Source organism: Heterocephalus glaber, unplaced genomic scaffold (genome assembly GCF_053883595.1).
Source record: "Heterocephalus glaber isolate CG9 unplaced genomic scaffold, H.glaber_assembly_v1.0 deba00001564, whole genome shotgun sequence".
NCBI lineage: Eukaryota > Metazoa > Chordata > Mammalia > Rodentia > Bathyergidae > Heterocephalus > Heterocephalus glaber.
Window position 1 is genome coordinate 12,549,099 of NW_028258351.1, and position 25,854 is coordinate 12,574,952.

At 41.4% G+C, this 25,854-nt stretch overlaps 1 protein-coding gene across 6 annotated transcripts in view; it reads left to right on the forward strand.

The window, feature by feature from the left end:
- The first annotated feature begins 16,599 nt into the window (after positions 1–16,599).
- Positions 16,600–25,854, forward strand: part of Nxn (nucleoredoxin) — a 142,326-nt gene continuing 133,071 nt past the window's right edge. For 2 of the 6 annotated variants that reach the window (XR_002386950.2, XR_002386951.2), the window contains exon 1: positions 16,600–17,103. Coding sequence is in view for 4 of the 6 variants with exons in the window: in XM_021238215.2 (XP_021093874.1) it covers positions 16,732–17,103 (372 nt within the window). In the remaining 2 variants the exon portion in view is untranslated. The remainder of the gene's footprint in view (positions 17,104–25,854) is intronic. The other 4 variants (XM_021238215.2, XM_087191957.1, XM_021238214.2 and 1 more) reach the window with 4 other exon arrangements.

Below are 25,854 nucleotides of genomic sequence, written 5' to 3' on the forward strand. Positions count from 1 at the left end.
TGGATGGAATCAAGTTTGGAAAAACAAAAATAAGAAGAATTTGAGAAAATACATTTCCACACTTAGAAAAAAAATGCTCACTTCCCCTGCTCTGAATTCTTCACTGTGCCAGGATGAAATCTAAACTCCATGTGTTGCTTTTACAACTTGTGCCCAAAAGATACACATACTACAGTCCAAGCTTAATTCTTACTGGAACATTTCCATTCCCAGTTGTCTGCTTTTGATATTCTTATTTGGACCTGGAATTGATGAATCAGAATCATTCTATATCTCATACTCCTTAGTGTTTGAGGGATGAATTTGGACTTTTGACTCTGTGTCATTTCTTTCCAGATATCATTCTGTGACTTGGGCTCTTAACCAAGTGGAAAATGTTAGACAATTTTGTTCCTATTATATCTCATTTCTTTTTGACTCTGACTGTGATAACCGTGGAGAGAACAAGTTTCCTGTGCTATTTCCAGTCATAGTCCTTAGATTCTAGCTTGTTTTTGGTGGGTAGTTTATTATTATGGAGCAGTTTTCTCCCACACCATAATTGTTTGGAAGTTTTATTTATTCATAATACCCACAATCCAGATTTGCTTACTATCTTTTGTTCTGTTGCTTTGCCTTTGTTTACCAAAAGCTGTTGGAAATGTAGCAAACAGTTGGTGCATTGTTAGGACCCACTTCAGGTTTGGTTAATGGGTCGTATACTTTGGCTATATCTACAGTAGAGTTATAATGATGACCGTGACCCTCACATTTGTTCCGAAAAGTAGTAGGGGTAAATAGAAATATCCATAACATTTTTTTTCCTAGCACTTTGCACTTACCACAAGAAATCAGAAAAGAGGAAACTTCAACAACTAGAGACCAGGACTGGGGATGTAGCTCAGTGGTAAAGAGCTTATCTGGTATGTGTGAAGTTCTGGATTCAATCCCCAGCCCTCCAAAAACAAACAAGCTAGAGATCAGACCCTACAGGCATGGGTGGTGGACACCTGTAATCCCAGCTGCCTAGAAGAATGAGCAGGAGGACTGTAAGTGCAAGGCCAATCTCAACAATTTAGCAAGACTGTGTCTCAAATTTTTAAAAAAGAGAGAGGAGGGTGGGAAGGTATAAGGTATGTAAAAAAAAAAAAGAATTGGGATATATCATGTACATGTACCAACTTCCCACAATGAGTGTAAGCATTATATACTACCCACTTGTACCAATAAACTAAAATTTTTTTAAAAGACAAAAATATTTTTAAAAAGAGGGCTGAGGTTGTAGCTCAGTGGTAAAATGTTTGCCAAGCTTGCATGAGTCCCCGGGTTCAATTCCCAGTGTCACACACATTCATACACTCCTACCTCCAAACATTCACACGCCCATACACAAAGCCCAGGCCCATCTGCTTCTGCTGAGGGATAAAATGAACAATAAAAAGAATAAAAATTGATTGCAAAGCCCCTGGGTTCAATCCCCACACTCCCTCCCCCATGATAATCATGACTGCCTATATTTACATATACAGTTGATGACAGAAAGGGAAGCTGCTATAACCAAGGACAATGCCCTTCTTTCTCTTTCTGCATCTCTACCCGCATCAAATCCCACTTCCATATTCTGCTTCAATCACCTCTCTATTGAGCAGTTTCCCTTATCAGTGTGAATCTACCACAAAAGACCATTTCTTTTTTTTTTTTTTTGGTACCAGGGATGGAATTTGGGTCCTTGCACTTGCACAGCAGGTGGCAAAACCACTGAGCTAAATCCCCAGCCCCAAAAGACCATTTCTTAAAGAGGAAAAGATAAAACAAATGTGAAAACTGCAATGTAGTATTTTTTTTTTTTTTTTTTGGTACCGGGGATCGAACTCGGGTCCTTGCGCTTGCACAGCAGGCAGCAAAACCACTGAGTTAAATCCCCAGCCCACTGCAATGTAGTATTAATCTACAGGTAAAATCTTTTTCAGGGAACTCTGATTAAATGAGCTAATATTTTTTGTTTGAATCAATTTTTATTCTAATGTTGTTGAAATGATTTTTATTGTCAATGATTTTTTTAAGTGGACTTAGAAAACTTTTCCCAAGTCTCCAAGGATCAGAAGAGTCATTTTATTCGAACAGATTGGTTATAATGAAATTTGATTTTTTTTTTTCTGAGACAAGGTCTCACTGTGTAGCCCAGGCTGGCGTTGAACTCACTATGTAGCCCAGGCAAGCTGCAAACTTGCCTCAATCCTCCTGCCTCAGCCTCCCAAGTGTTGGTATTATAGCCATGTGCCACCACATCTGGCTAGAATTTGCTTTTTTTATGTTTAAGTCTTTGTATGTGTGTGTCTTTTATTCTGAGCTCTCTTGCTGTACTTTAAATATTCTTTTCTCTTTTTTTTTTTCCTGGTACTGAGGATTGAACCCAGGACCTTGCTTGCACTTTCGAGGCAGGCACAGCACTACTGAGCTAAATCCCCAGCCCAAATATTCTTTTCTCTTATCCTTTGAATAAATTCTTACTCAAAAATTCAAAAACTGTTTTCTTCCTGGACAGTAATCATACCTTCAAAATTTTCTCACATCCATTCCTAGTCTTTCAGTTCCCTTCCCCTAGCAACTGTTAATACTTCTAAAATGTCTTTCCAAATATATTTCATGCATATATAAACATTATAGTTGTATGTGAATGTTTTTCTCTACTTAAAAAAATTATAAAAAATGATTCGTTTGTAGCTCAATGGTAGAGCTCTAGCGCTCTTAGCATAAAAAAATTACAAGAGCAAAATAAAAGATAGACAGTAGAAAATAGCAAGATAGATTTTTGGCAGATGGGAAGGGGACTAATGGATGGAGGGAAGGGAACTAACAAATGAAGGGAAGGCAAAGAAGGAGGTAGGGGATGTAAAAAGAAATAAGATGTGGCCAGGGATTTAGCTCAGTGGTTCTGCTGCCTGCCTTGCAAGCACAAGGTCCTGAGTTCAAACCCCAGTACCAAAAAAAAAAAATTACAATCAGTAGTTTAGTGTATCTTGCATATTCTGCACCTTTCTCTTGTGTTAAATTTCAGGGCTAATCTATATTAGTGTATGTGGTGTTTAATATTATATATCAACTTAACTGGGCTATGGGGTATTCAAGTATTTAGAAAGTAACATATTCTTCATTTGGACTTGTAATTCATATTTATCAAATGACCTGAAAAACTGCTAATTTTTTGTTTTGTTTTTGTTTTCTTTTGGTGCTTTAATTTGAACCCAGGTCTACTTGCATGCTAAGCACATGCTCTACCAATGAGCTACACACCTAGGCCTAAGCTGCTAGTTGTGAGTGGGACCCAGACAAGAGAAGGCCCTGCATCAGATTCAGGCTGTTATACAAGCTGCTCTGCCACTTGGGCCATATGATCCAGCACATCAGCAGCCTTATGGGGAGTTCCCTATGAACGGCAGACAGGAAGAGGAGACCTGTGTTCTGGTTTACAGATGGCTCTGTATGATATGCAAGCACCCCTCAAGTGGACTGCTCTACTAAAGCCCTTTTTCTGGGACATTCCTGAGGAGAGTGATGATGAGAAATCCTTTCAGAGGCAAAAGTTTGATCAGTACACCTCCTTGGTCATTTACTTGGAAGGAAGAATGGTCAGATGTGTGATTATATATGGGTTATAGCCAGTCGTTTCACTGGATGACCAGAGCCTTGGAAGGACCATCATAAAAAAATTGGTGACAAGGCCCTCTCTGTGCAAAAAAATATAGATATTTATATCTATGAGTTCTCACCAAAGAGCAACCTCAGCAGAGGAAGATTTAACTGAGTAGATAAGATGACCATTCTGTGAGTGCGGGTCAGCCTCTTCATTCACCTGGGTCTGAGGATGTCTCAGAAGATGAAATAAGGATCCTAACCCACCCTTTTTGTAGAATAAGTTTGTTTGCTAACTGTCATTGGGAAAAAGAATTTTTAGAACGAGACAGTAAGAGACACAGGAAGGGTTTTATTAGGCAGAAATTAAAAGGTATACACTCAAAAAAATAGAGTGTGGACCCGAGAAACAGAGAGAGAGAGGAGAGAGAGAGAGAGAGAGAGAGAGAGAGAGAGAGAGAGAGAGAGAGACAGACTATTTTCTGGAACAGGGAACATTTATGGTTCTCTCTTTTTTTTCATTTAGGATTCTCTTGAAGGTGTAGAAACTCTAGGAAAAGGCAGCCCACACTCTAAGAAGGGTACTTGCCCATTTTATAGGTATGGGCCCAGGTTTTTTGTTTTTGTTTGTTTTTTGGTCCTGGGGATCAAACTTGGGACCTTGCGCTTGCAAGGCAGGCGCCAGAACCACTGAGCTAAATCCCTGGCCCTTGTTTTTGTTTTTTGAATAGGTAATTTAAACATTCTTTGGACTTTCTCAACCCATTTCTTTATCTTAGGATTAGGTTTCTGCTCTTTATTTTTTTAATGAAGCCAATTTATGAACTTTAATATTTCTGAGGGGCCAGGCATATGTAATTTAGCACTCAGGAGGATAGCTGTGAGTTCCAGGCCACCCTAGGCTACATAGTGAGTTCAAGGCCAGCCTGAGCTACATAGTGAGACACTGCCTCAAAATATTTTTTTTTTTTGTACCGGGGATCGAACTCAGGTCCTTGCGCTTGCACAGCAGGCGGCAAAACCACTGAGCTAAATCCCCGGCCCTCAAAATATTTTTTTTTCCTGAGGAACTTTGGGCGTGATGAGTCTGAAAGGGAATGAGCCTAAATTTAACCAAAGAAAACCTGATATTGGATAACTTTGGTTGCATCCTGAAAGTTGCAGTATTCCTAAAAGTATCATTTTTAGTTATGATTTCCTTGTCTTTTTATTTTAAACCTATTTTTAATTTTTTCTATCCTACCTCACAGTCACCCCTGTCACACCTACCAGGCTTATGCACACAGTGGCCATGGTGGCAGGGATGAAGGACATGAAGTCAGCAACATGGACTTTTCACTGAGGGTGACCTGACATGACACAGCTGAGTCCCCATATAGGACCATTCCTCAAAGTGAGCACTCAGCGAATTAGTGGCAGATTAATGACGCTGGACTGCTTTCATCATGGGAGGGGCAGCATCTTGTCCTTACTGGAATAGATTTTTTTTTTTGAGACAGGGTCTTGCTATGTAGTTCAGGCTGCCCTTGAACTCACTATATAGCCCAGGCTGGCTTTGAATTTGTGGTTATCCTCCTTCCTCTGCTTCATGAGTGCTAGGACTACAGGCATAAACTACTATGCCCAGCTTCAAATAGACATTTAATCTGGATAGAGATTTGCCTTCTATGTATGCAGTGCTTCTGCCAGAGTGACCATTTATGAACTTGCAGAATGCCTTATCCACAGTTATGGTATTCTACTCAGCATTGCTTCTGACCGGTAGATTCTTCACAGCAAAATGTGGCAATGGCCCTGTGCTGGTGAAGTTCACTGATCTTACTATGTTCCCCACCATTCTGAAGTAGCTGGTTTGATAGAAGAGTGAACTGGTCTTTTGAAAACACAAGTTACATCACCAGATAAGTGGTAAAACCTTGCAGGTCAGAGTTCTCCAGAAGGATGTATATGCTCTGAATCAATATCTAATATATGATTCTGTTTATCCTCTTGCAGGGCTCTTGGGTCTAGTGTGAAATGGGAGTACCAACACTTACTAGGCTAGTGACCCACTAGTACAAGTTTTGTTGTTGTTGTTGTTGTTTTGTTTTGTTTTTTGCTTAAATTCTTTTATTGGTACATTTTAGGTGTACAGTACGTTCACATTTATCATTGAGTGCTTGTACTTGTACATGATGTATCTTGGTTCATATTTTTTCCCCATTCCCTGTGCTCCATTCCCCCCTCCACCCTTCCCTATTTACAAAGACTTTGTTTCCATTTTTTTCTTTTCTCGTAATTTTTCCTTTCCCTTCTTTCTTTTCCCCTTCCCCTCCCCCTTCCCCTACCCCTTTGGACCTTTTCTTCGTATTTCAAATTATCAATTACTCGTTTTAATCATTTTAATCCTTAGTTACACTTTCAGTTTCTCACACTAGAGAAACTATTTGGTATTTACACATGTGTGTCCTATTTATTTCACTTAAGAGTATGGCCTCAGGGCCAGGGATTTAACTCAGTGGTTTCACCACCTGCTGTGCAAGTGCAAGGACCGGAGTTCAATCCCCGGTACCAAAAAAAAAAAAAAAAAAAAGTATGGCCTCAATATGCATCCATTTAGCTCTAAATGACTCTAGTTTCTCGTTCTTTATGGCTGAGTAGTGCTCCATTTTATAAAAAAACCTACATCTTCTTTATCCAGTTTCCAGTCGATGGGCACTTGGGCTGTTTCCAAGCTTTAGCTATTACAAACTGTGCCACTATAAACATAGGTGCACATATATCACTGTGGTATGATTCTTTTAATTCTTTGGGGAATATTCCCAGTAGAGGAATAGCTGGGTCAAATGGGACCTCTCATCCTAGTTCTTTGAGGTATCTCCATACTGATTTCCACAGTGGTTGCACCAATCTACATTCCCACCAACAATGGAGAAGGGTTCCTTTCTCCCCACACCCCCACCAGGATTTGTTATTGGTTGATTTCTTGATAGCAGCCATTCTTTGTGGGGTGAGGTGGAATCTCAGTGTTGTTTTCATCTGCATCTCTCGAATGACCAGTGATGTTGAGCATTTTTTCATATATTTATTTGCTGTTTTTACTTCTTTGTCTGAGAAATGTCTGTTCATTTCGGATGCCCATTTTTGAATTGGGTCTTTGAATTTGGGGGGGTCTGATTTTTTTCAGTTCTTTATATAGTCTTGATAGTAGACCTTTGTCTGAGGTCCAGCTGCTAAAAATTTCTTCCCACATTGTAGGTTGTCACAGATGCCCATTTTTGAATTGGGTCTTTGAATTTGGGGGTCTGATTTTTTTCAGTTCTTTATATATTTTAGATAGTAGTCCTTTGTCTGAGGTACAGCTCCTAAAATTTCCCCCCACATTGTAGGTTGTCTCTTCACTCTGTTGGTGGTTTTTCTTGCAGTGCAGAAGCTTTTTAATAAGATGAGATCTCAGTTGTTGATTCTTTGTGCTAGTTCCCATGCTACTGAGGTTTTGTTCATAAAGTCTTTTCCTATGCCAATGTCTTCGAGTTCTACCTAACTTATCTTCCAGCAAGTTTAGTGTTTCTGTTTTAATATTTAGATCTTTAATCCACTTCAATCTTAGTTTAGTGCATGGTGATAGGTATGGGTCTAGTTTTAATCTTTGGCAGGTTGAAATCCAGTTTTTCCAACACCATTTATCAAATAGGCTATCTTTCCTCTAATGTGGATGGTTGGCTCCTTTGTCAAAGATGAGGTGGCTGAGTATGTCTGGAGTTGTTTCTGCATCTTCTAATCTATTCCACTGATCTTTGGGTCTGTTTCTTTGCCAGTACCATGCTGTTTTTATCACAGTAGCTTTGTAGTATAATTTCAAGTTGGGGATTGTGATACCCCCAGCCATGTCTCTGTTGGCTAGAATTGCTTTTGCTATTCTAGGTCTGTTCTGATTCCAAATGAATTTTTGGATTGTTTTCTTTAGTTCTGTGAAACGTATTGTTGGAATTTCAATTGGTATTGCATTAAATCTATATAGCAATTTTGGAAGTATAGCCATTTTCACTATATTGGTTCTTCCTACCCAGGAACAAGGGATGTCTTTCCATTTTCTTATATCCTCTTCGATCTCTTTTTTCAGAGTACTGTAAGTTTTCAGTGTAGAGGCCTTTTGCTTCTTTTGTTAGATTGATTCCTAGATATTTCATTTTTTTGGATGCTATTATAAAAGGAATTATTTCCCTAATTTCTCTCTCAGTGAGTCTGTTTGTGTGTAAGAAGGCTATTGTTTTTTGAGTGTTGACCTTGTATCCAGCTACTCTACTGAATCTTTGTCAATTAAGTCTAGAAGTCTTTTGGCAGAGTTTTTTGGGTCTTCTATGTAAAGTATCATATCATCAGCAAATAATGACAGTTTCACTTCTTCCTTTCCTATCTTTATTCCTTTTATTTCTTTCTCTTTTCTAATTGCTGTGGCTTATATTTCCAGAACTATATTGAACAGGAGTGATGATAGTGGGTATCCTTGTCTTGTTCCTGATTTTAGCATGAAAGCTTTCAGTTTTTGACTGTATAGTATGATGTTGGCTGTTGGTTTTTCATAGATAGCCTTAATCAGGTTGAGATAAAGACCTATTCCAATTTTCTGTAGGGTTTTTATCATGAATGGGTGTTGGATATTGTCGAATGCTTTTTCTGCATCTATTGAGATGATCATGTGGTTTTTGTCCTTGGCTCTGTTAATATAGTGTATTACATTTATTGATATACGTGTGTTGAACCATGCCTGCATCCATAGGATAAATCTGACTTGGTCATGGTGTATGATCTTCTTGATGACCCTCTGTATTCTGTTTGCCAGTATCTTGTTGAGGATTTCTCCATCTGTGTTCATTAGGGAGATTGGCCTGTAGTTCTCTTTTTGGGTTGGGTCTTTCCCTGGTTTTGGAATCAAAGTAACACTTGCTTCCAGGAATGAATTTGCGTTTTTTTGTTTTGTTTTGTTTTGTTTTGGTACTGGGGATCGAACTCGGGTCCTTGTGCTTACAAGGCAGGCGGTGGAACCACTGAGCTAAATCCCCCGGCCAGGAATGAATTTGAAAGTATTATTTCCCTTTCAATTTCATTGATGAGTTTAAAGAGTAATGGCAATAGTTCTTCTTTAAATGTCATGTAGAATTCAGCAGTGAAGCCATCAGGACCTGGGCTTTTCTTTGTTGGTAAATTTTTTATTACATTTTCAATTTCACTCATTGTAATTGGGGTGTTTAGAATTTCTATATCTTCTTCATTTAACTTTGGCAATTTGTATGTATCTAGGAATCTGTCCATTTCTTCTGTGTTTTCTATTTTATTAGAGTACAGGTTCTCGAAGTAGGTATTGATGATGCTCTGGATTTCTGCTTGATCTGTTGTGACTTCACCTTTTTTGTTCTTAATCACATGGATTTGAGCCTTTTCTTTCCTTTTTCTGATAAGGTTGGCTAAAGATTTATCGATTTTATTTATTCTTTCAAAAAACCAACTCTTTGATTCATTGATTATTTTTTGTATCATTCTTTTAGTCTCCATTCCATTGATTTCTGCTCTGATCTTTATAATTTCCTCTCTTGAAGGAGCTTTGGATTTGTAATGCTTTTCTTTTTCTAGGAGCTTGAGGTTCTGCATTAGGTTGTTAATTTGAGTTCTCTGTTTTCCTAATATGGGCATTCACTGCTACGAATTTCCCTTGTAGAACTGCTTTCCTTGTGTCCCATAGATTCCTGTATGTTGTACTGGCATTATCATTTACTAGTAGAAACTGTCTAGTTTCTTCTTCAATTTCCTCTGCAACCCATTGGTTGTTCAGGAGGGTGTTATTAAATTTCCATGAGTTTGTGGGGGTTTTGCGGTTTCTTATGTTATTGATCTGCAATTTTATTGCACTATGGTCTGATAACATACAGGCGGTAACTTCGACTCTTTTACATTTACTTAGACATGTCCTATGAGCTAGCATGTGGTCTATTTTGGAGAATGACCCGTGTGCAGCCAAAAAGAATGTGTATTCTGATTTTGTGGGGTGGAACACTCTGTAAACATCTATTAAATCCATTTGTTCAATAGTTTGGTTCAGTTCTAGAATTTCCTTGTTAACTTTTTGTCTAGATGATCTGTCTATTTGTGATAGTGGGGTACTGAGGCCCCCCACTACAGTTGTATTAGTGGCTATTTGGTTTTTTCATGTCCATTAATATTTGTTTTATATAGTTGGGGGCATTTGTATTTGGTGCATATATATTTATGATTGTCATCTCTTCCTCTTGGATTGTTCCCTTCACAAGGATGTAATGACCATCTTTGTCTCTCTTAATTAGTTTTGGTTTGAAATCAATTTTGTCTGAAAATAAGATTGCTACCCCTGCTTTTTTCCAGGTTCCTGTCACATGGAGAACTATTTTCCATCCTTTTACTTTCCATCTATGAATGTCTTTTTGAATTAGGTGTGTTTCTTGTATACAGCATGTTGTTGGATTTTGCTTCTTTTTGAGGGGGGCGGTACTGGGGACTCTATGCTTGCAAGGCAGGTGGCGGCACCACTGAGCTAAATCCCCAGCCCTGGATTTTGCTTCTTAATCCATTCTTCTAGTCTATTTCTTTTGATTTGTGAATTAAGGCCATTAACATTGATGGTTATAATTGATAGATATTGAGTCATCCTTGTCATGATGTCTTACTGTTGTTGGCTGCTTTATTTTTTATTTTTCCCCCTTTCCCTTTAGTTTCTTGCCTTGCCTGGTGGCTTTGCTCTGTTGGGCCTCATGGAGATGTGACCATCATTGTCTTTTTCTAGGATATTGTTTAGAATTATTTGGAGTGCTGGTTTGGTGTTCATGAAATTTCTCAGGTGTTGTTTGTCGTGGAAGTATCTAATTTCTCCATCGATTTTGAAAGATAATTTTGCAGGCCACAACAGTCTAGGTTGGAAGTTATTTTCTTTTAGGGCTTGAAATACTTCACTCCAGGCTCTCCTTGACTTGAGGGTTTGTGTTGAGAAGTCTGCTATGATTCTGATGGGCTTTCCTTTGTAGGTGATTTGTTTCTTTTCTCTAACTGCTTGTAGGATTTTGTTCTTCTGTTGGTTTTCTGGGATCCTGACTATTATATGTGTAGGTGTAGATTTTTTTTGATCGTGGCTAGTTGGAGTTCTATATGCCTCACTTATCTATATGTCCAGTTCTCTACCTCTGTCTGGGAAGTTTTCTATTACTTCTGTGAACAGTTTTTTTTAATGTCAATTGTAATTTCTCCTGCTTTTTCATGGACTCCTATCAGTCTTATGTTATTCTTTTTTGTATCATCTAGCAGCTGCTGGATTGATTTCTCATGGTCCCTTACTATTTTTAAGAAATCTCTGTTTCATGGTCATTAACCTCAATCCTGCCTTCTATATCTGATATTCTATCTTCACATTCCCTTAATCTGCTGTGCATACTTTCAGTGGAGTTTTTAATCTCCTGGATATCTGTTTGAATCTGTTTCATGGATTCCATTTCTTTCTTATGTTGGGCGATCATGGTTTCCATTTCTTTATTATGCTGGGCATTCATGGCTTCTAGCATGTTTCTGAGCTCATCTATTTTTTTATCTGTTTCTGTTCTACAGCTTCTCATCATATCTTTTACTCTGCTCACCATCTCTATAGTTATCTGGGAAATTATTTCTGTTTTGAATTTTTCTAGGGCCTCATTCATCTGTTTTATTACTTCCTGTGCTATCAGTTCAGGGTGTCCAGGTGGTTGATTATCAGACTTTTCCACCTTATTTCCCCCAGAATTTACCCTTGGTGGGATGGAAGTCTGAGTTTGTGCCTTGCTTAAATGTCTTCTCATTTTTGTGTTTGCTACTGTCCTTGGTTTAATTCCTGGGTTGACACTTCGAAACTGCTTATTGTAAGTATCTTTGTTGCTTGTAATGGAATGATTGCTTCTCAGAGGTATCTTCCAGATATAGCTGGTCTTTAGGTTTTGAGTCTCTAATGGCAATGAGGCTGTCTTATTTTCTTTTCTTTTTTGTCTTAGTTTCATTATACTAGGAAGGACAACTGATTAGATCAATCACAACACCTTAACCCAAGTAATACAATCAGCAACACCATAGCATCAAGCACATCTTAGAAAATGACAGTTGTGGTAGTTATTAATCTATCACCTTTAACTGTGTGAATTAAATCAAAATCAAGGACGAGCCCAACATATGTTTATAGTGAAGAAACTCTTCAATATACCAACTTTACCCTTCGGAATGGGGAGTTAGGAGTTGGGGAGGGAGGGATAGATAGGTAGAAGGATAGGGAAAGGTTAGCAGTGAGGCCAGACGACACTGAAAGATCACACAAACTCTAAGAAACTGTTGACGACAAGAGGAAAAGACAGAATGAAAGAACAGAGATGAGAAGAGAACAACCTACCAGCAATAGGGAGGCTAGAAACTGTACTTATTTTCCTTTAAAACTAATGATAATCGGGCCAGGGATTCAGATCAGTGGTTCCATCACCTGCCTTGAAAGCTCAAGGTCCCGAGTTTGATCCCTGGTACCAAAACCCCCCAAAAAGCAACAACAAAAAAACTAATGGTAATCGAGAGAAGGAAAAAGAGAAGAAAAATAAAGAAGAAATCCGAATTAGGTCCAGAATAGGAACAAAAATGGAGATGAAGAACAATGTGGGGCAGCGAGAGAATGAGTGAGAGAGAGAGAAAGAAAAGAGAAAAGAAAGAAAAAACCAGAAAAATAGAAATTTGAAAAGAGTAGAAAAAATAAAAATTAAAAATAAGAGAAAAAAAATTTTTGCAAATAACAAAAAATAAAAATGAAGGGCCTCCTTCAGGGTGTGTCTCTGCTGTTACAACAGACAATGTGGGCAGTTGTGTACAGATATACATCAGTGAGTCTCAGCAAGCCAGTAGCAGACTCGTGAGATTCAGGCAGATTTCTGGCTGCAAGTCCCAAGTTGAGCTCCCTGTCCTCTTGCAGGGTTGAACTCTGCAAGGTTCTACTGCAGGTTCCAGGTGCCTTTCCCCTGAAGATAGTCCAAGTTCCGATGGGAGGTGATGATCCCTCCAATTTACTAAGTATGGTGGTCTGGTGTGCCTTTATTGCAGAGATTCTCTTCACTTTTCCAGTAGGCTTCAGTTTTCATTGAGGAGCCTGAGAGAGGCCCTCTTTCTGTTACTCACTTCTGCTCTATCTTCTGGAGGTCAGGACAATGGCCTTTATAACTCCCTGTGCCTCTGTAGTGTGGAATGAGGGAGCTGCACAGCCAGGAGGCCAGAGGAGTGGGGTGGGGTGTCTTGCTGCAGGGGCCCACAAGGCTAAGTGCATTGCCCCTGTGGGCATGGCAAGTGGCGAGGGGTCCTCACCTTCTGGCTGGTCGCCAGTGGGCAGGCATCGCGCGGGTTGGGTGGAGCAGGGTTCCTGGCAGTCTAGTACAAGTTTTTGCTTCTTGTCCTCACAACCTTGTGCTCTGTCTGCCTAGGGTCTTAGTTCCAGAAGGAAAAGTGATTCCACTAGGAGATAAAACAATCTTCATTGAACTAGAAATTTAGACTTCTGCCTGGCCATATTGGACTTCTTCTGAGTCAACAGACAAATAAAGGAGTCCCCGTGCTGGCCAGTGTCACTAATGGGTCAGACCTTTGGACTTGGACTAGAACTATACCATTGGATCTCCTGGGTCTCCAGCTGGCTGACTGTGGCTAGGACTTCTCAGGTTCCGTAATTGCATGAGTCAATTCCTTGTAATAAATATCTTCTGTTTCTCTAGAAAACCCGCACTAAACAGTATATATAAAAACCTCCTTAATTATTTTCAGTGACCAGATTGTGTTTCAAATTATAAATGTGTCATAATTTCATTCTTACTGATCCACAATTAGTCTTTTTCTGGTTTTTCCTAATTCCTCCAATATAGCAATCAATATGTATATGTGTACATGTGCTACTCTGGGAAGATTAAGGACTATGACTTATGAATCTTAAGAGTGACAAATACATGTTTTGTTCTGTATGTGTTTTGTTTTATATCATGTGACTTAAATGAATTTCTCAAAGGAAGGCTCATGTTTATATTCTTCACAATATCACACATCTGTGGTTCCTTAATACATATTTTAAAACAATAGTTTGTAGGGCTAGGGATTTAGCTCAGTGGTTCCGGTGCCTGCCTTGTAAGTGCAGGGTCCTGAGTTCGATCCCCAGTACCAAAAAGAAACAAGAAAAGAAAAGAAAACATAAAACAATACTTTGTAGACTAGATAGTCAATTCATGTAACATAACTATGTAAATACCAATAGGGACAATCTTTTTAAGTGAGTCTCTTCTATTGCATAAACAGAGTAGTACTTTCCTCAGGCCAAAGGATGTTGGCTAATTCTTTATGGGAAGCCACATGAGTCTCCTTGGGCTTCTTGTAACAAACGCCCAGAAGAATTATGATTTTGGAATCATTTCCATTGCAAATCTCCTCTTTCCACACTCCTTTAAAAGGCAGCTGTGATAATTTGGCTTCTAACCCAGGCCTGCTGTACCAACAGTTCTCTACATTTTATTTATATTTCATGTGCAGTATGTTCAAACTCTCACTTTCTCAGGTGGTAGATGCTGGTTTGGACACACTCCAGTAGAATGTGCTTTCCTGTAAAATAATAAAAGTAAAATGCTGAACAAACCACCTTTTTATATCAGACTTGAACCTAGTATACCAAAGCTAAGTACTCTATGACTTGACCATTTCCCCAAATTTGCTATCCTCCAAATTCCTTCAACTCCCTCCACTCTAATACTTTGTCCTTAGCTGGTTGTGGTGGTGCACACCTCTAACTGGGAAGCTGAGGCAGAAGGATCCTGAGTTTGAGATCAGCCTGAGACGCATAGCAAGTTCAAGGCCAGCCTGGACTACATAGCAAGACCCTGGCTCAAAAACAAGACAAAAATACTTTGTTATTTGGCTTCCATAAGATGTAAATGCTGACAGTCCTTTTAGATTTCTTTAGTGTTGATTTGAAAGTGGCAGAGTGTAGGAATTTGTCCATCTAACTTGCTTTCAATCATACCTAACCCACACTCACCCAGGGGTATTTCAAATATGATCTGGATGAGAAGATAATACATCTTAACCCATTTAGAGGATTTAAAAAGCTACCTAAAAACTTAATAGGCTTAAAATGTTCGCACTAAAAAGTGATGCTTCTCTGTGTTTTATAGTATTTTCTCTGCAGTGGCCAGAATTTTAAACATGACACTCTCCTAAGAATTAACATGAAATTCTCCATAGGATTCTTGCCCGCTTAAAGACAGCCTGCAATCTAGTGATCCTATGTGTGAAGTGAGCAATATTAGGTGATTACTAAGAATATATATACAGTATATTTGTAGAGTTTTCCAGTCCACTTTTGGCCTCCATCTCCACCTCTTTCACCTGTTTGTGGTAACATTTCACTGAGCTGAAAACCTGCACAATTTCTTTTTTTTTTTGGTACTGGGGATCGAACTCAGGTCCTTGTGCTTGCGCAGCAGGCGGCGAAACCACTGAGCTAAATCCCCGGCCCACCTGCACAGTTTCTTGTTCTACTCTATACTTGATCTTAGCCAAAAGGCTGAGAAGCGATTCTTGTTCTACTCTAGACAAATTGACAACCTTAGGGCATGGAAATTTATACTTGTGTCAAAAGCTTCCAGTTTGCAGTTATGTTCTGAGGCTTAACTGGTCTCTGTGTGCATGTCTCTTTTCACACCTTGGACTCTAGGTAGACTTTTTTCTTTTTCATTCTTCCCATTAGATGGCAGTAGATGCCCAAGAATAACTTCCAAAGCAGTGGAGAAGGGTTGAGGGTGAGTGTGTGTGTGTGTTTTTTGTCACTAGTAGCTAAGCTGACACACACAGAGGTCTTGGGCGGGGGGGGGGGGTTGAGAAAGGGTCTTGCTTTGTAGTTCAGGCTGGCCTTGAACTCATTAGTAGCCCCGACTGGCCCCAGATCCTCCTGCTTCAGCTTTCCGAGTGCTGCTCCACCACACCTGGCTCAACACAGAGGTCTCCTTTGATAGTGGGCATGCTGTACATTTTTGTTAAGTGTGTGAGTAGAGATGGCGAGGACGTAGGAAGACTTGCTACAGATCATGCCTATTCAATAGAGGTTATCCCAATGCACCTGGAACATCTTGCCAGCTGGTAAAAAAAAAAAAAGTCCTAGAAAATTTCTGCTAGCAGTACATTTGATACAGGCTATGGAGCCAAGTCAAGATAGAAGATACCACTGCTTTACAGCTGCAGCAAGCATCTACTGCATACGTTTGTGGAGATGGAAGACAGCTATTCGCTGATGGGGAATGCTTGCAACGACCTGTGGATTGAAATCCTACACAGCGACCCACAAGTGTATCGCCCCATCAGAAACTACAAGAAAAAGAGGTGGTGTCCTCCAGCCCACTCATAATAGAAAGCACAAAACTGCACACAGAGAAATAACTGCTGATCAAGACCTAGTCTGATAACCTGATTACAATGGTGATGACACTAAATCTTATGAATTTTAAGAGGTCAGAGGTCAGATCTAGTCCCCTACCCATAATACCCAAACCAGTGGCGTCCCAAGTGGTTTAAAGATTACGCTCTGTTTGAAGAGAGTGTGGAGAAGGAACAAGAACGGGTACAAAATTTGGGGGGCTGGAGGGTGAGAGCTTTGGAGAAGTCTGGAGAGAATTTAGGATTGGAGAAGAGAGAGGAAATGGGGGCAGTCGTGTGGCTCTCAGCACGGCCCGCACCCTCCGAAAGCGCTGGCTCAGCGGACCCCTCTGCCTAACGCTTAGAACCCGGGCAGCTGGTCACTGCAGGGATTTCGGGTCAGGTTTCTCACCCTGGGCACGCACCGTAAGCCTGAGCCCCGGCGCACATCGCGAGGACTCGCCTGGGCGGACCCTGCCCTGGCCAGGAGCCACGGGGGGCCACGGGGGCGGGGCAGGGCGGGAGGAGGGCGGGGCCGAGCGGGCGGGCTTTGCTCTCGCACGCACCCCGCTGCTGCCGTCGCCGCCGCTGCTTCCTCCCGCCGCGCTGACCCAGGGAACCGGGTAGCAGCCGCCTGCCTGCCCGCCCGCCCGCGTGCCGGGGCTGCGGTGGGCCAGGATGTCGGGCTTCCTGGAGGAGCTGCTGGGAGAGAAGCTAGTGACGGGCAGCGGTGAAGAAGTGGACGTGCACTCGCTGGGCGCCCGCGGCATCTCGCTGCTCGGGCTCTACTTCGGCTGCAGCCTGAGCGCCCCCTGCGCGCAGCTCAGCGCCAGCCTGGCCGCCTTTTACAGCCGCCTGCGGGGGGACACGGCGGCCGGGCCCGGGGCCGGGGCTGGGCCGGGGCCGGGGGCCGGGGCTGCCGCGGAGCCTGACCCACGGCGTCGCCTGGAGATCGTCTTCGTGTCCTCGGACCAGGACCAGCGGCAGTGGCAGGACTTCGTGCGGGACATGCCGTGGTTGGCGCTTCCCTACAAGGAGAAGCACAGGAAGGTGAGCCGCGCGGGCCTGTCGCGCCCCTGGCCTCGGGAGCCCCTCCTGGGGGCCGGGTCCTCGCCTCCCCAACTCTGCTGTCCCCCGCCCTCCTTCTCCATTTTGGCGCCCCCCCCCGCGCCTGTACCCCCTTCGCGGGACCCCTCCGGATTGGGGCGCTGCGGCAACTCCTGGGTGCCGGTGCCAGGCTGCGCCCGCGCTGGGAACTTTGACGCCCCTTATTCCCCCTCAGCCGGATCCCGGTTTAAACTGTGGCTCCAAGAGCCCCGTGACCCCGTATGTTGGGAGCCTCTCGAAAGGGTGGCTGTCCTGTGGGGTCCCTACTCTGTGACCCCACCCACCCACAGCAGAGGTGCGGAAAGGGGCCCCTTCCTCGGTCACTTGACTCCAGTGGATACCTGTAATGGCTGGGGGAGGCCGTTTTGCCCCCTACCCATAATGCCCAAACCAGGAAGTTTCCATTCTTTCCTGGGGCCCCTTCCCCGGTGAGTAGGGACCTAGAGGCCGAGTCCCGAGGTCAGGCCACCCTGTCCCGAGGAGCCAGCTGCTGATCGTGGCTTTGGTCGAGAAAAGAAGCTCTCTTCCCCTTCTTCTTTCTCTAGCCCCCTGCGCAGCCCCCGGGCCTGAATTAGTGGCCTCTGGGGAGCTTTTCATTGTCTGGCTGTCCAGCAATCCTCCCAGGCCCAGGAACAGCCCGGCCCTTGTAGATCCTTTAGTTTCCTGGTGGGCCACTGTTGTCCTGGCATACTTCGAATTAAATGTAGAACTGATCCCTTAGATGTAGATTGACTGGAAAAAAGATTTGGGGAAATTCATACTTCGCTGTCAACTTCATTCCTCCCAATTTACTGCTGAAATTAGTTTGATTTTTTTAGTGTATCTGTTGGTTGAAAACGTTTGTTTCAACAAAACAAATTCAGGACATTTGGCAATGAATGGTAACAGAAAAAGTTTGGAGCTCTTTTGGTTAATTAGTTTGTGTCTCATGCAGTGTGTGAATCCAGTCCCTTTCTTTTTGGAGGAGAATCTCAATTTATGGATGGACAGGAGAAAGGCTGCTCTGAGGGTGTTTAGGTTCCTCTAGGGAGGATTGGTAACACATGCCATGTGTTTCTTTTATGTGTACAGAATCTTTTGAGAAGCATGATTTAGATTTAGTGAGAGCAAAAAACTTATACTGTGACCCCAAATGTCTCGAGTAAATCATCCCAAAGCAGTGTAAGGTACAGACTTGAGATTTAAAGTATGAAATACAGTTTAACAAATACAGTTTGTAAATTTAGCATTGAAAAAACATGGGTTCACTAACCACATAGAGGCAAGACAGCATTTTAACCACTTCATAGGTTATCTTGCCCCTACTGTATTTGATTTATATGCTTGATAAGCTATGAATATGCATGGTTAGTACTTTTTGCTTCAAAATATGAGAATCCTTTGTTTTCCTTGGTAGTTGTTGTTATGATCCTTTTGGGGAGAAATAATGTTCAGAAAGTGTTTTATCAAAAAATATTTTCATCATTATGGCCATTTTCTGTTGTAGACAAAAGTATGTTTAAAATCATGTCCTTATGGGGCAATACAAATGATTTCTAGCATTTGAAAATATACAGTGAGTTGTGAAACATTATTGTGTTTCTTACAGATGGAGAAATAAAATTGCTGGAACATTAAAATATGGAGCCATCAGGTTTTTTTGGAAATACTTAAGGGTTTTTCCTAAAAAGGAGCTTATTTGATACGACATAGGCCATGCCTGATTCTCTTTTCCCTGACCAGACCCTTTGCATGAAAAAAAGTGTTCTGTGACCCTGGCTTGATGCTCATTCCACCAAGAGGAGCACCTGGTTAACACAGGGCAGGCTGGCATTTCAAGACACAGCTCGGAATGCTGTAGGTGCTGAAACCGTGGTGTGTTAGCATCTTAAAATTTTATTTTAATTAAAACAATTTTTATGGGGCTGGGGATGGAATCCAGGGCCTTGTGCATGCTAAGCATGCATTTACCACAGAGCTACATCCTCAGCCCCTCAAATTTGTTTTTTGCTCAGACTCATATCTGATAGTTCTCTTCATTCTCTAAAACCAAACCACTTTTTAAGCAGGTGGCTTCTGGCTCTCTATGTTGGTGAATAGGCAGTCAAGATTTGATCCCAGAAATATTCTCATTCATGGTGTTATATACCAGGTAAAAAGGCTCCAGGGCCGGGGATTTAGCTCAGTGGTACGGCGCCTGCCTCGCAAGCACAAGATCCTGAGTTTGATCCCTGGTACCACAAAAAAGGCTCCAGCTGGTTTTCTTATGGAAAACACAGTGTTGAAAATTGCAAAAGCTATGTACTCACTTTGAAAGGAATTATTTTTCCCCCTTGAAAACAAAGAGATGTAAAACGAATTCCTCTTCTGTAACTGAGTTTTTGTCTGTCTTGTTTGAATTCAGGGTTCATAGAAGTCTGAGATTTTGGTGCTAATTTCATCATAAGAACAGGGCACCTTCAGTTGAGGGTGCTGGCTGGGTGGACACTTAACTTTTTGTTGTTGGACTCTCTCTGTGTTGTTTCACTAACAATAAGAATAGTTTTAAAGAAGGGAATTTTGTTTTACACTGAAGAGAAACCAGAGTTCCAGATTACATTTTCTTTTCTTTTTTTTAAGTTCTCATTAACATGTGTTCTTTAAAATTATTTGTGTACATCTTCCCATTGGGATAACAAAGGATATGTTTCTAATTAGTCATTGGCTGGCATTTCTCTAAAGAAAATTGAAAAATTATGGTGGGGAAAGAAAATGCTGTGTGGTATTTCTTTTTTCTTCTTTTATTAATTTCTCCTTTATATAGTAAGAAAGTCTGGGGATGACCATATATGTTCTGCCTGCATTTTGCCTCGCTCCTCTCACCTCCATTGGAGATGTATAAAGGCTGTGTGAAGGGATTCTGGGATCTTTATTTTTTAAATTTTATATGGAAGGTTGTCTTGTTTCTGCTTGTTTCAGTGGTAGACAAAAGACATTGAAACTTTTTTTTATTCCAGAACACACACATTATTATAGAGCTGTATATACATTGTAATTAGATGATAATAGAACTTTGCATGTGTTTTTAAGAGCAGTTTTGTCAGGAAACCTATAATCCTGAAGTTCAAGCGGTTAGGCTTGTTTTAATAAGTAGGTTGGTGGACCTTTTTCAGATTTCTGAAGAGACAATGTGATGAATAGTTGGTAAGTGGTGAAGATTGGACCTTTTGGGATTTGGTCTGTCCTTTTAGATGAATATAAGTTACTGAGTTGTCCAGAGGCACCATATCCAAGAGCCACTGTTGGATCACAGAAGCGAGCACTAGTTTTGGTTTTAAAGCCAGGGGACAGGCTATGCCTGGGCTCGATGCCTGATGGAAAACATTTGGTCACTGTGGGTACACTGACATCAAAGGGTGCAGACCACTGACCTCCCTCTGGACAGGTTTATTGGGCTCTGACTTGGTCCCAGAACCTTCTTCTTGACAGGAAGAGGAAGAGGAAGTTGGGGTGGAAAGAGTAGCAAAGTCAGGGGGCTGTGGTCCAGTATTCTGGTCTACTTGATTGACTAAAGAAAGTGAATCCATCCTGCAAGGGACTCTGTGTGGGCTTCTTGGCCTAACTGTTCTGGATGGTTCTTTTGGTTCAGACTAAATCAGAAGCGTGGCCTAGAATTCATCTGAGTCCCTTTGGCTCTTTGGATGGAACAAGATTTGGTGTTAACCCACCCTCAGAGCTCTATTTCTCCTATTCTTTCTCAAATCGGAATACCCAAGCCAGTAAAGGATCAATTTTATCATCTCTTCTTATTCACTTTTAAGGTGGTAAAACATGGAAAAAAGGCAAAATTTTGAAAATTAGAGGTCTCTGCCTTCCTTTCATAAGGCATCAGCCAGTCACTCTTTCCAGGATTGGGACCAGTCCCAAGACAACAGTCCATCCCTGTGTGGTGGCACACACCTGTAATCCCAGCACTCTGAGAGCTGGGGCAGGAAGATTGTGAGTTCAGTCCAGCCTAGGAAATTTGGCAACACAGCGAGACCCAGTTTCAAAATAAAAATATAAAAAATGGGCTGGGGATGTTGCCCTCAGTTCAAAGGCCCTGCTGGGGTTCAGTCCCCAGTACTGCAAACCAAAACAAACAACCAGTCCAATTAATATATAAAAGCAGTGTTCCTTGAGAGACATCTTCTTTGTTTCATTACTTGTAATGTGTGTGTGTGGGGGGGTTGTGGTTCTCAGCATTGAAGCCAGGGCCTTTGCACTGAGCTACATTTCCAGTCCTTTTTATTTTTTGTTTTGAAATGGGGTCTCACTAAGTTGCCCAGGCTGGGTTTGAACTTGTGATCCTCCTGCCTCAGCCTTCCAGGTAGCTGGGATTACAGATGTGTACCATCACACTCAGGTTTGTAATGTGTTTTTAAATCTAAACTACATAGAAAACTATGTAGTGAAGCATTTTAGTGGCTACAAATGTAGGTTCTTTAGTCCTGCCTGAGTGCAGATAATGCTCGGCTGTTTATTAGCTGTGGGTCCTTCAGCAAGATACTCATCTCTGTGTCACAAGTTCCTTATGTGTAAAGTGGGGACGATAACAGCACCTGCCTTATAGGATTGTCATAAAGATATAGCGAGATAATATACATGTGCCTGGCAGATAGTGAGTGCTCAATAAATGCTGTTACTTTTGTTAATAAATGATCATACAATTTACCAATCCTTTTCACAGCTTGAGCCTTTGGACTGTATCATATCACAGAATTGCAAAACTGTTATGAGATGTGGGTTTTTTTCACTTTTCAAACCAAGGCTTTTTACAAGGGGATATGATGAAGGAGTTGAAAGAATTGCCCAGCAAGAGATTATAATTGAGGAGAAAGACTTTGAAGAACGAAACAATGAAAGCAAAAAAATATAAAATAATACTGTTTCTTAAAATTCTGGGAGATTAGTGACAGTTACTGAGCTCCCTGTTTACATTTGCCAGTGAAATTCAAGATCATTGTAAGCATGATAAAGGTAACAACTTAAAGGCAGTCAGGCACCCTTTTTGAGAGAAATCATGCACTTGGTGATCATTTTATGGTTTGCCAAAGCCATTAGGCGTGTCTGTGACTGACCCCATCTGCTCTTTCCCTTGGGAAATGGATGTGCCTCCTCTGGAGCAGGAGAACCCCACCCCTCACGGAGCCATGGTGTGGCCACCAAGCAGCCTCCCTTCCCAGCCTTGGAATGCTGTAGGATGGGTTTGCTCGATCTTGTAGCCATTGCTGGATTAATCCTCATCTTCTAGTCAGCGGCTGTCCACTGCTCTTGGTTGATTTGTCTTCTTATGTGGGTTGCGATGTAAACCAGAGCACGTAGGAGCTGTAAGTTTTGAGATTAGGGTCATCGATTTTCCCCAAACCCTTTCCTTTTGGTGTAAGGCCTGTTTTAATATCAAACAGGAGGAAAGAGGCTTTGTGTTGTGTATAGCTGAGACAGAGGATGAAGAGGTCCCTTGAGGCTCTTCCTTTTTTCTAATAGGGCTTGGGATTTCTGGGGCTCCAGCTGCCCTTTCTGAGCTAGATATGGCTCCTGACCACATGACTTCGTTTCAGGGGGAGACCATAGACTTGGTATGAGTTCTGTTTTCTTTCTTTACAATCTAAATTCTCAGTGGCACATGGTGTTAACCACCAGGGTACTTAGTTTTCTGTATTTCATTAATTTGCCATTGTGCTGGTTCAAAGACACTCAGAAAATGGCTGTGAGTTTAGAGTCTTTTTGTGAATTTTGATTTTCATGAAACTCTTACATACTGTTGTTTTATATCTTCCATTATTTTCAAAGTAGATAAGAGTTCTTAAATCCGAAAAGCCATGCTCGATTCTCCTCCAACCCTCACATCCTGAAGGTACCAAGTCTTGTTAATTTGACCTCTTTTGTAGTTCTCAATTCTGATCTCATCTTTCCATTCCTACTATCACTGCCTGAGCTCATATTTCCTCAGGACCACTGCCTACCAACAGCTTTCTCCCAGGGGTCACTGCTTCTAATCCTGAAATAGTTCTCTAGACCTGAGCTTCTCACATGGTCTAACTAAGGATCCTTTTCATTTTTTGCCAGTCACACACTGATGCATCGTCCAGCTCCACATGACTGTTATGCTCCTTGAGCCACAAATGATTCCCCACATGAGCTGAACACATACAAACCTGGTCACTCTCCTGTTCAGTAAGATGAGCGAGCCATTGATCACAAGCTTGGCTATCACTGTTTTGTTGAGCTGCTGTTGTAAGCATTTCTAAGTGTGCGCTCACCATTTCTGTAGTTAACCTTGTTGTGGACCAGTGATGAACAACTCAGACAAGCACTGGTCCTTAGACTCCACCTTGAGCAGCACTGCTCTAAACTTTTTCCAGTATGGAATGACAAGTTCAGAAACACATCTCTGAGCTGGGGTTGTAGCTCAATGGTGGAGTGCTTGTCTGGCATATCTTGAAGCCTTGAGTTTGATCCCTCAGCGTGGAAAAAAGGAGAAGCAGCAGCAGCACACCCTGATCTTGTCATCCTGCTGCTGAAGAATTCTTCAATGGTTCTCTCTTTTTATTTTTATTTTTTATTTTTTTTGGAACCGGGGATCGAACTCGGGTCCTTGCACTTGCGCAGCAGGTGGTGAAACCACTGAGCTAAATCCCCGGCCCGGTTCTCTCTTTTTAAAAAATTTTTAAGCATTATATTCAGCACTGGGAATTGAGCTACGTCCCCAGCCCTTTTAAATTTTTGAGATAAGATCTGCTAAGTTGGCTAGGCTGGGTTTGAATTTGCCATCCTCCTTGGCTCAGCCTTGCAGAGTTCTGGGATTATAGGTGTTGACCACCACGCCTTGGTTCAATGGTTTTTTAAAGCCTTTGTTGTCAAATCCACACTCTAGACTACATTGGGTCTTCACCAGCCTAGTCTTATCACCTGTGCTACAGGACTCTGCTGGATTTGCCTTTCTGCAATATGCAGTGTTCTCCCTTTTTTCCCATTTGGCTTAGTATGGGGCTTCTTGGTATCCCTCCTTTAGGAGCTTTCTTGTCTTTCTTTAAAATTTTATTTTATTTATTTATTTTGGTGCTGGGGATTCAGCCCAGGGCCTTGCATATGTTAATAAGCACACACTTTACCACTGAGCTATACCCTTGTCCCTTTTTTAGGTTTTTAAGTTATTTCATACTAGTTTCTATCAGGGATTCCATTTTCACTGCTTAATAGATTTTTACATAATTCTCACACATTTCTTCACTTATTAGTTCATCTGATTCTGAAGGGTTATCAGAGTCATCTTGATCAGCCAGCCATCTTCATAACAAGATTTACAAGTCCTGGATGTTCTGAGAGCTTCATTAATTTCAGATACCTCTCCAGATGTTGTAATCGTACATATTTATGGGGCACAATGTGGCATTTTTCTGTCTTTTCCCTCTAGGTAGATTGTTCTGCGAGCTCTTAGAAATCCTATGCACAGCTGTTTAAAATTTTTCTGTCTTTTTTGATAGAGTGTAAGCTCCTTGAGGACAGAAACCAGCCAGGCAGAGGGGTAGGTGATCAGTGCTGAGGTGCAGAGAAATTGGAGAATATCACAGAAAGCCAGCATGTAACTTTTAGATTAACTTGAAAACATGATAGTTCCTGGATCATGTGTGTTGAAATGTGCATTTTTGCTGTTACATAGCTTGATTTTTAGTGTTGAATTATTTTAGCCATTAGAACTTTAATTGAATTGCATTATATGTCCTCTGTACAGGTTGTGGGTGTTTTCTTGTAGTTCTTTCCTTCCTTTCTTTTTTTCTTTCCTTTCTTTCTTTTTTTCTTCCTTTCCTTTCCCTTCCTCCCTCCCTTCTTTCTTTCTTTCTTTTTTTCTTTCTTTCTGTCTTTCTTTCTGTCTTTCTTTCCTACTTTCCTTCTTCCCTTTCTCTCTTTCTCTCTTTCTTTCTTTCTTTGCCTTGCTAGGTAGTTCAGGTTGGCCTTGAACTCATTATATAGCCAGGCTGACCTCAAACTCATGGTAAGTCCTCCTTCCTCAGCTTCTGAGTGCTGGAATTACAGAGGTGCAGCACCATACCCATACCCAGCCTGTCTGTCTCTTTTCTTTCTTTTCTTCTTCTTCTTTTTTTTTTTTTTTTTTTTTTTTTGTGGTACTGGGGATTAAACCCAGGCCTTAGGCATGTAGGCAAGTGCTCTACCACTGAGCTACAACCCCAGCCCTTAATGAGCATTTTGAAGGCACTGAAATGAGCAAATGGATGTCCCAGTAGCTTCTTGTGCATTGCCCTGTAATTCTGTGTTCAAAAATAGGAAAAAGCCCAACTTTTCCCTTTTTAAAATATCAACTGTCTTAGTCCATTAAAAGTTTCACATACAGACCTATCATTCCATGCTTTTATTTCATAAATAATGTACATTTCTCTAGCATCTTTTTTTCCAAGGAACTCAAAATGCATGCATATGTCCTCTTCCAGCAACTTGTAATCAGTGAATATTAAGCGTTGTAACTTTTCAAAGTATGTTAAGAGTTGGAGAAGTGAAGCAAAGAGAACTGATGATTAGATCCAGGGTCACAGTGTTGGATGAAAGAGCTTGGCTGACCTCCCTTAAATCAACTCAACCCTTTCTGTTCATGAAATTGTATCTTAAAAAATGTTCACATCAAACACGCTTATGGAAGAGGAGGGGGCTGAACATTCTCTTCAGTATGGATCCACTCTT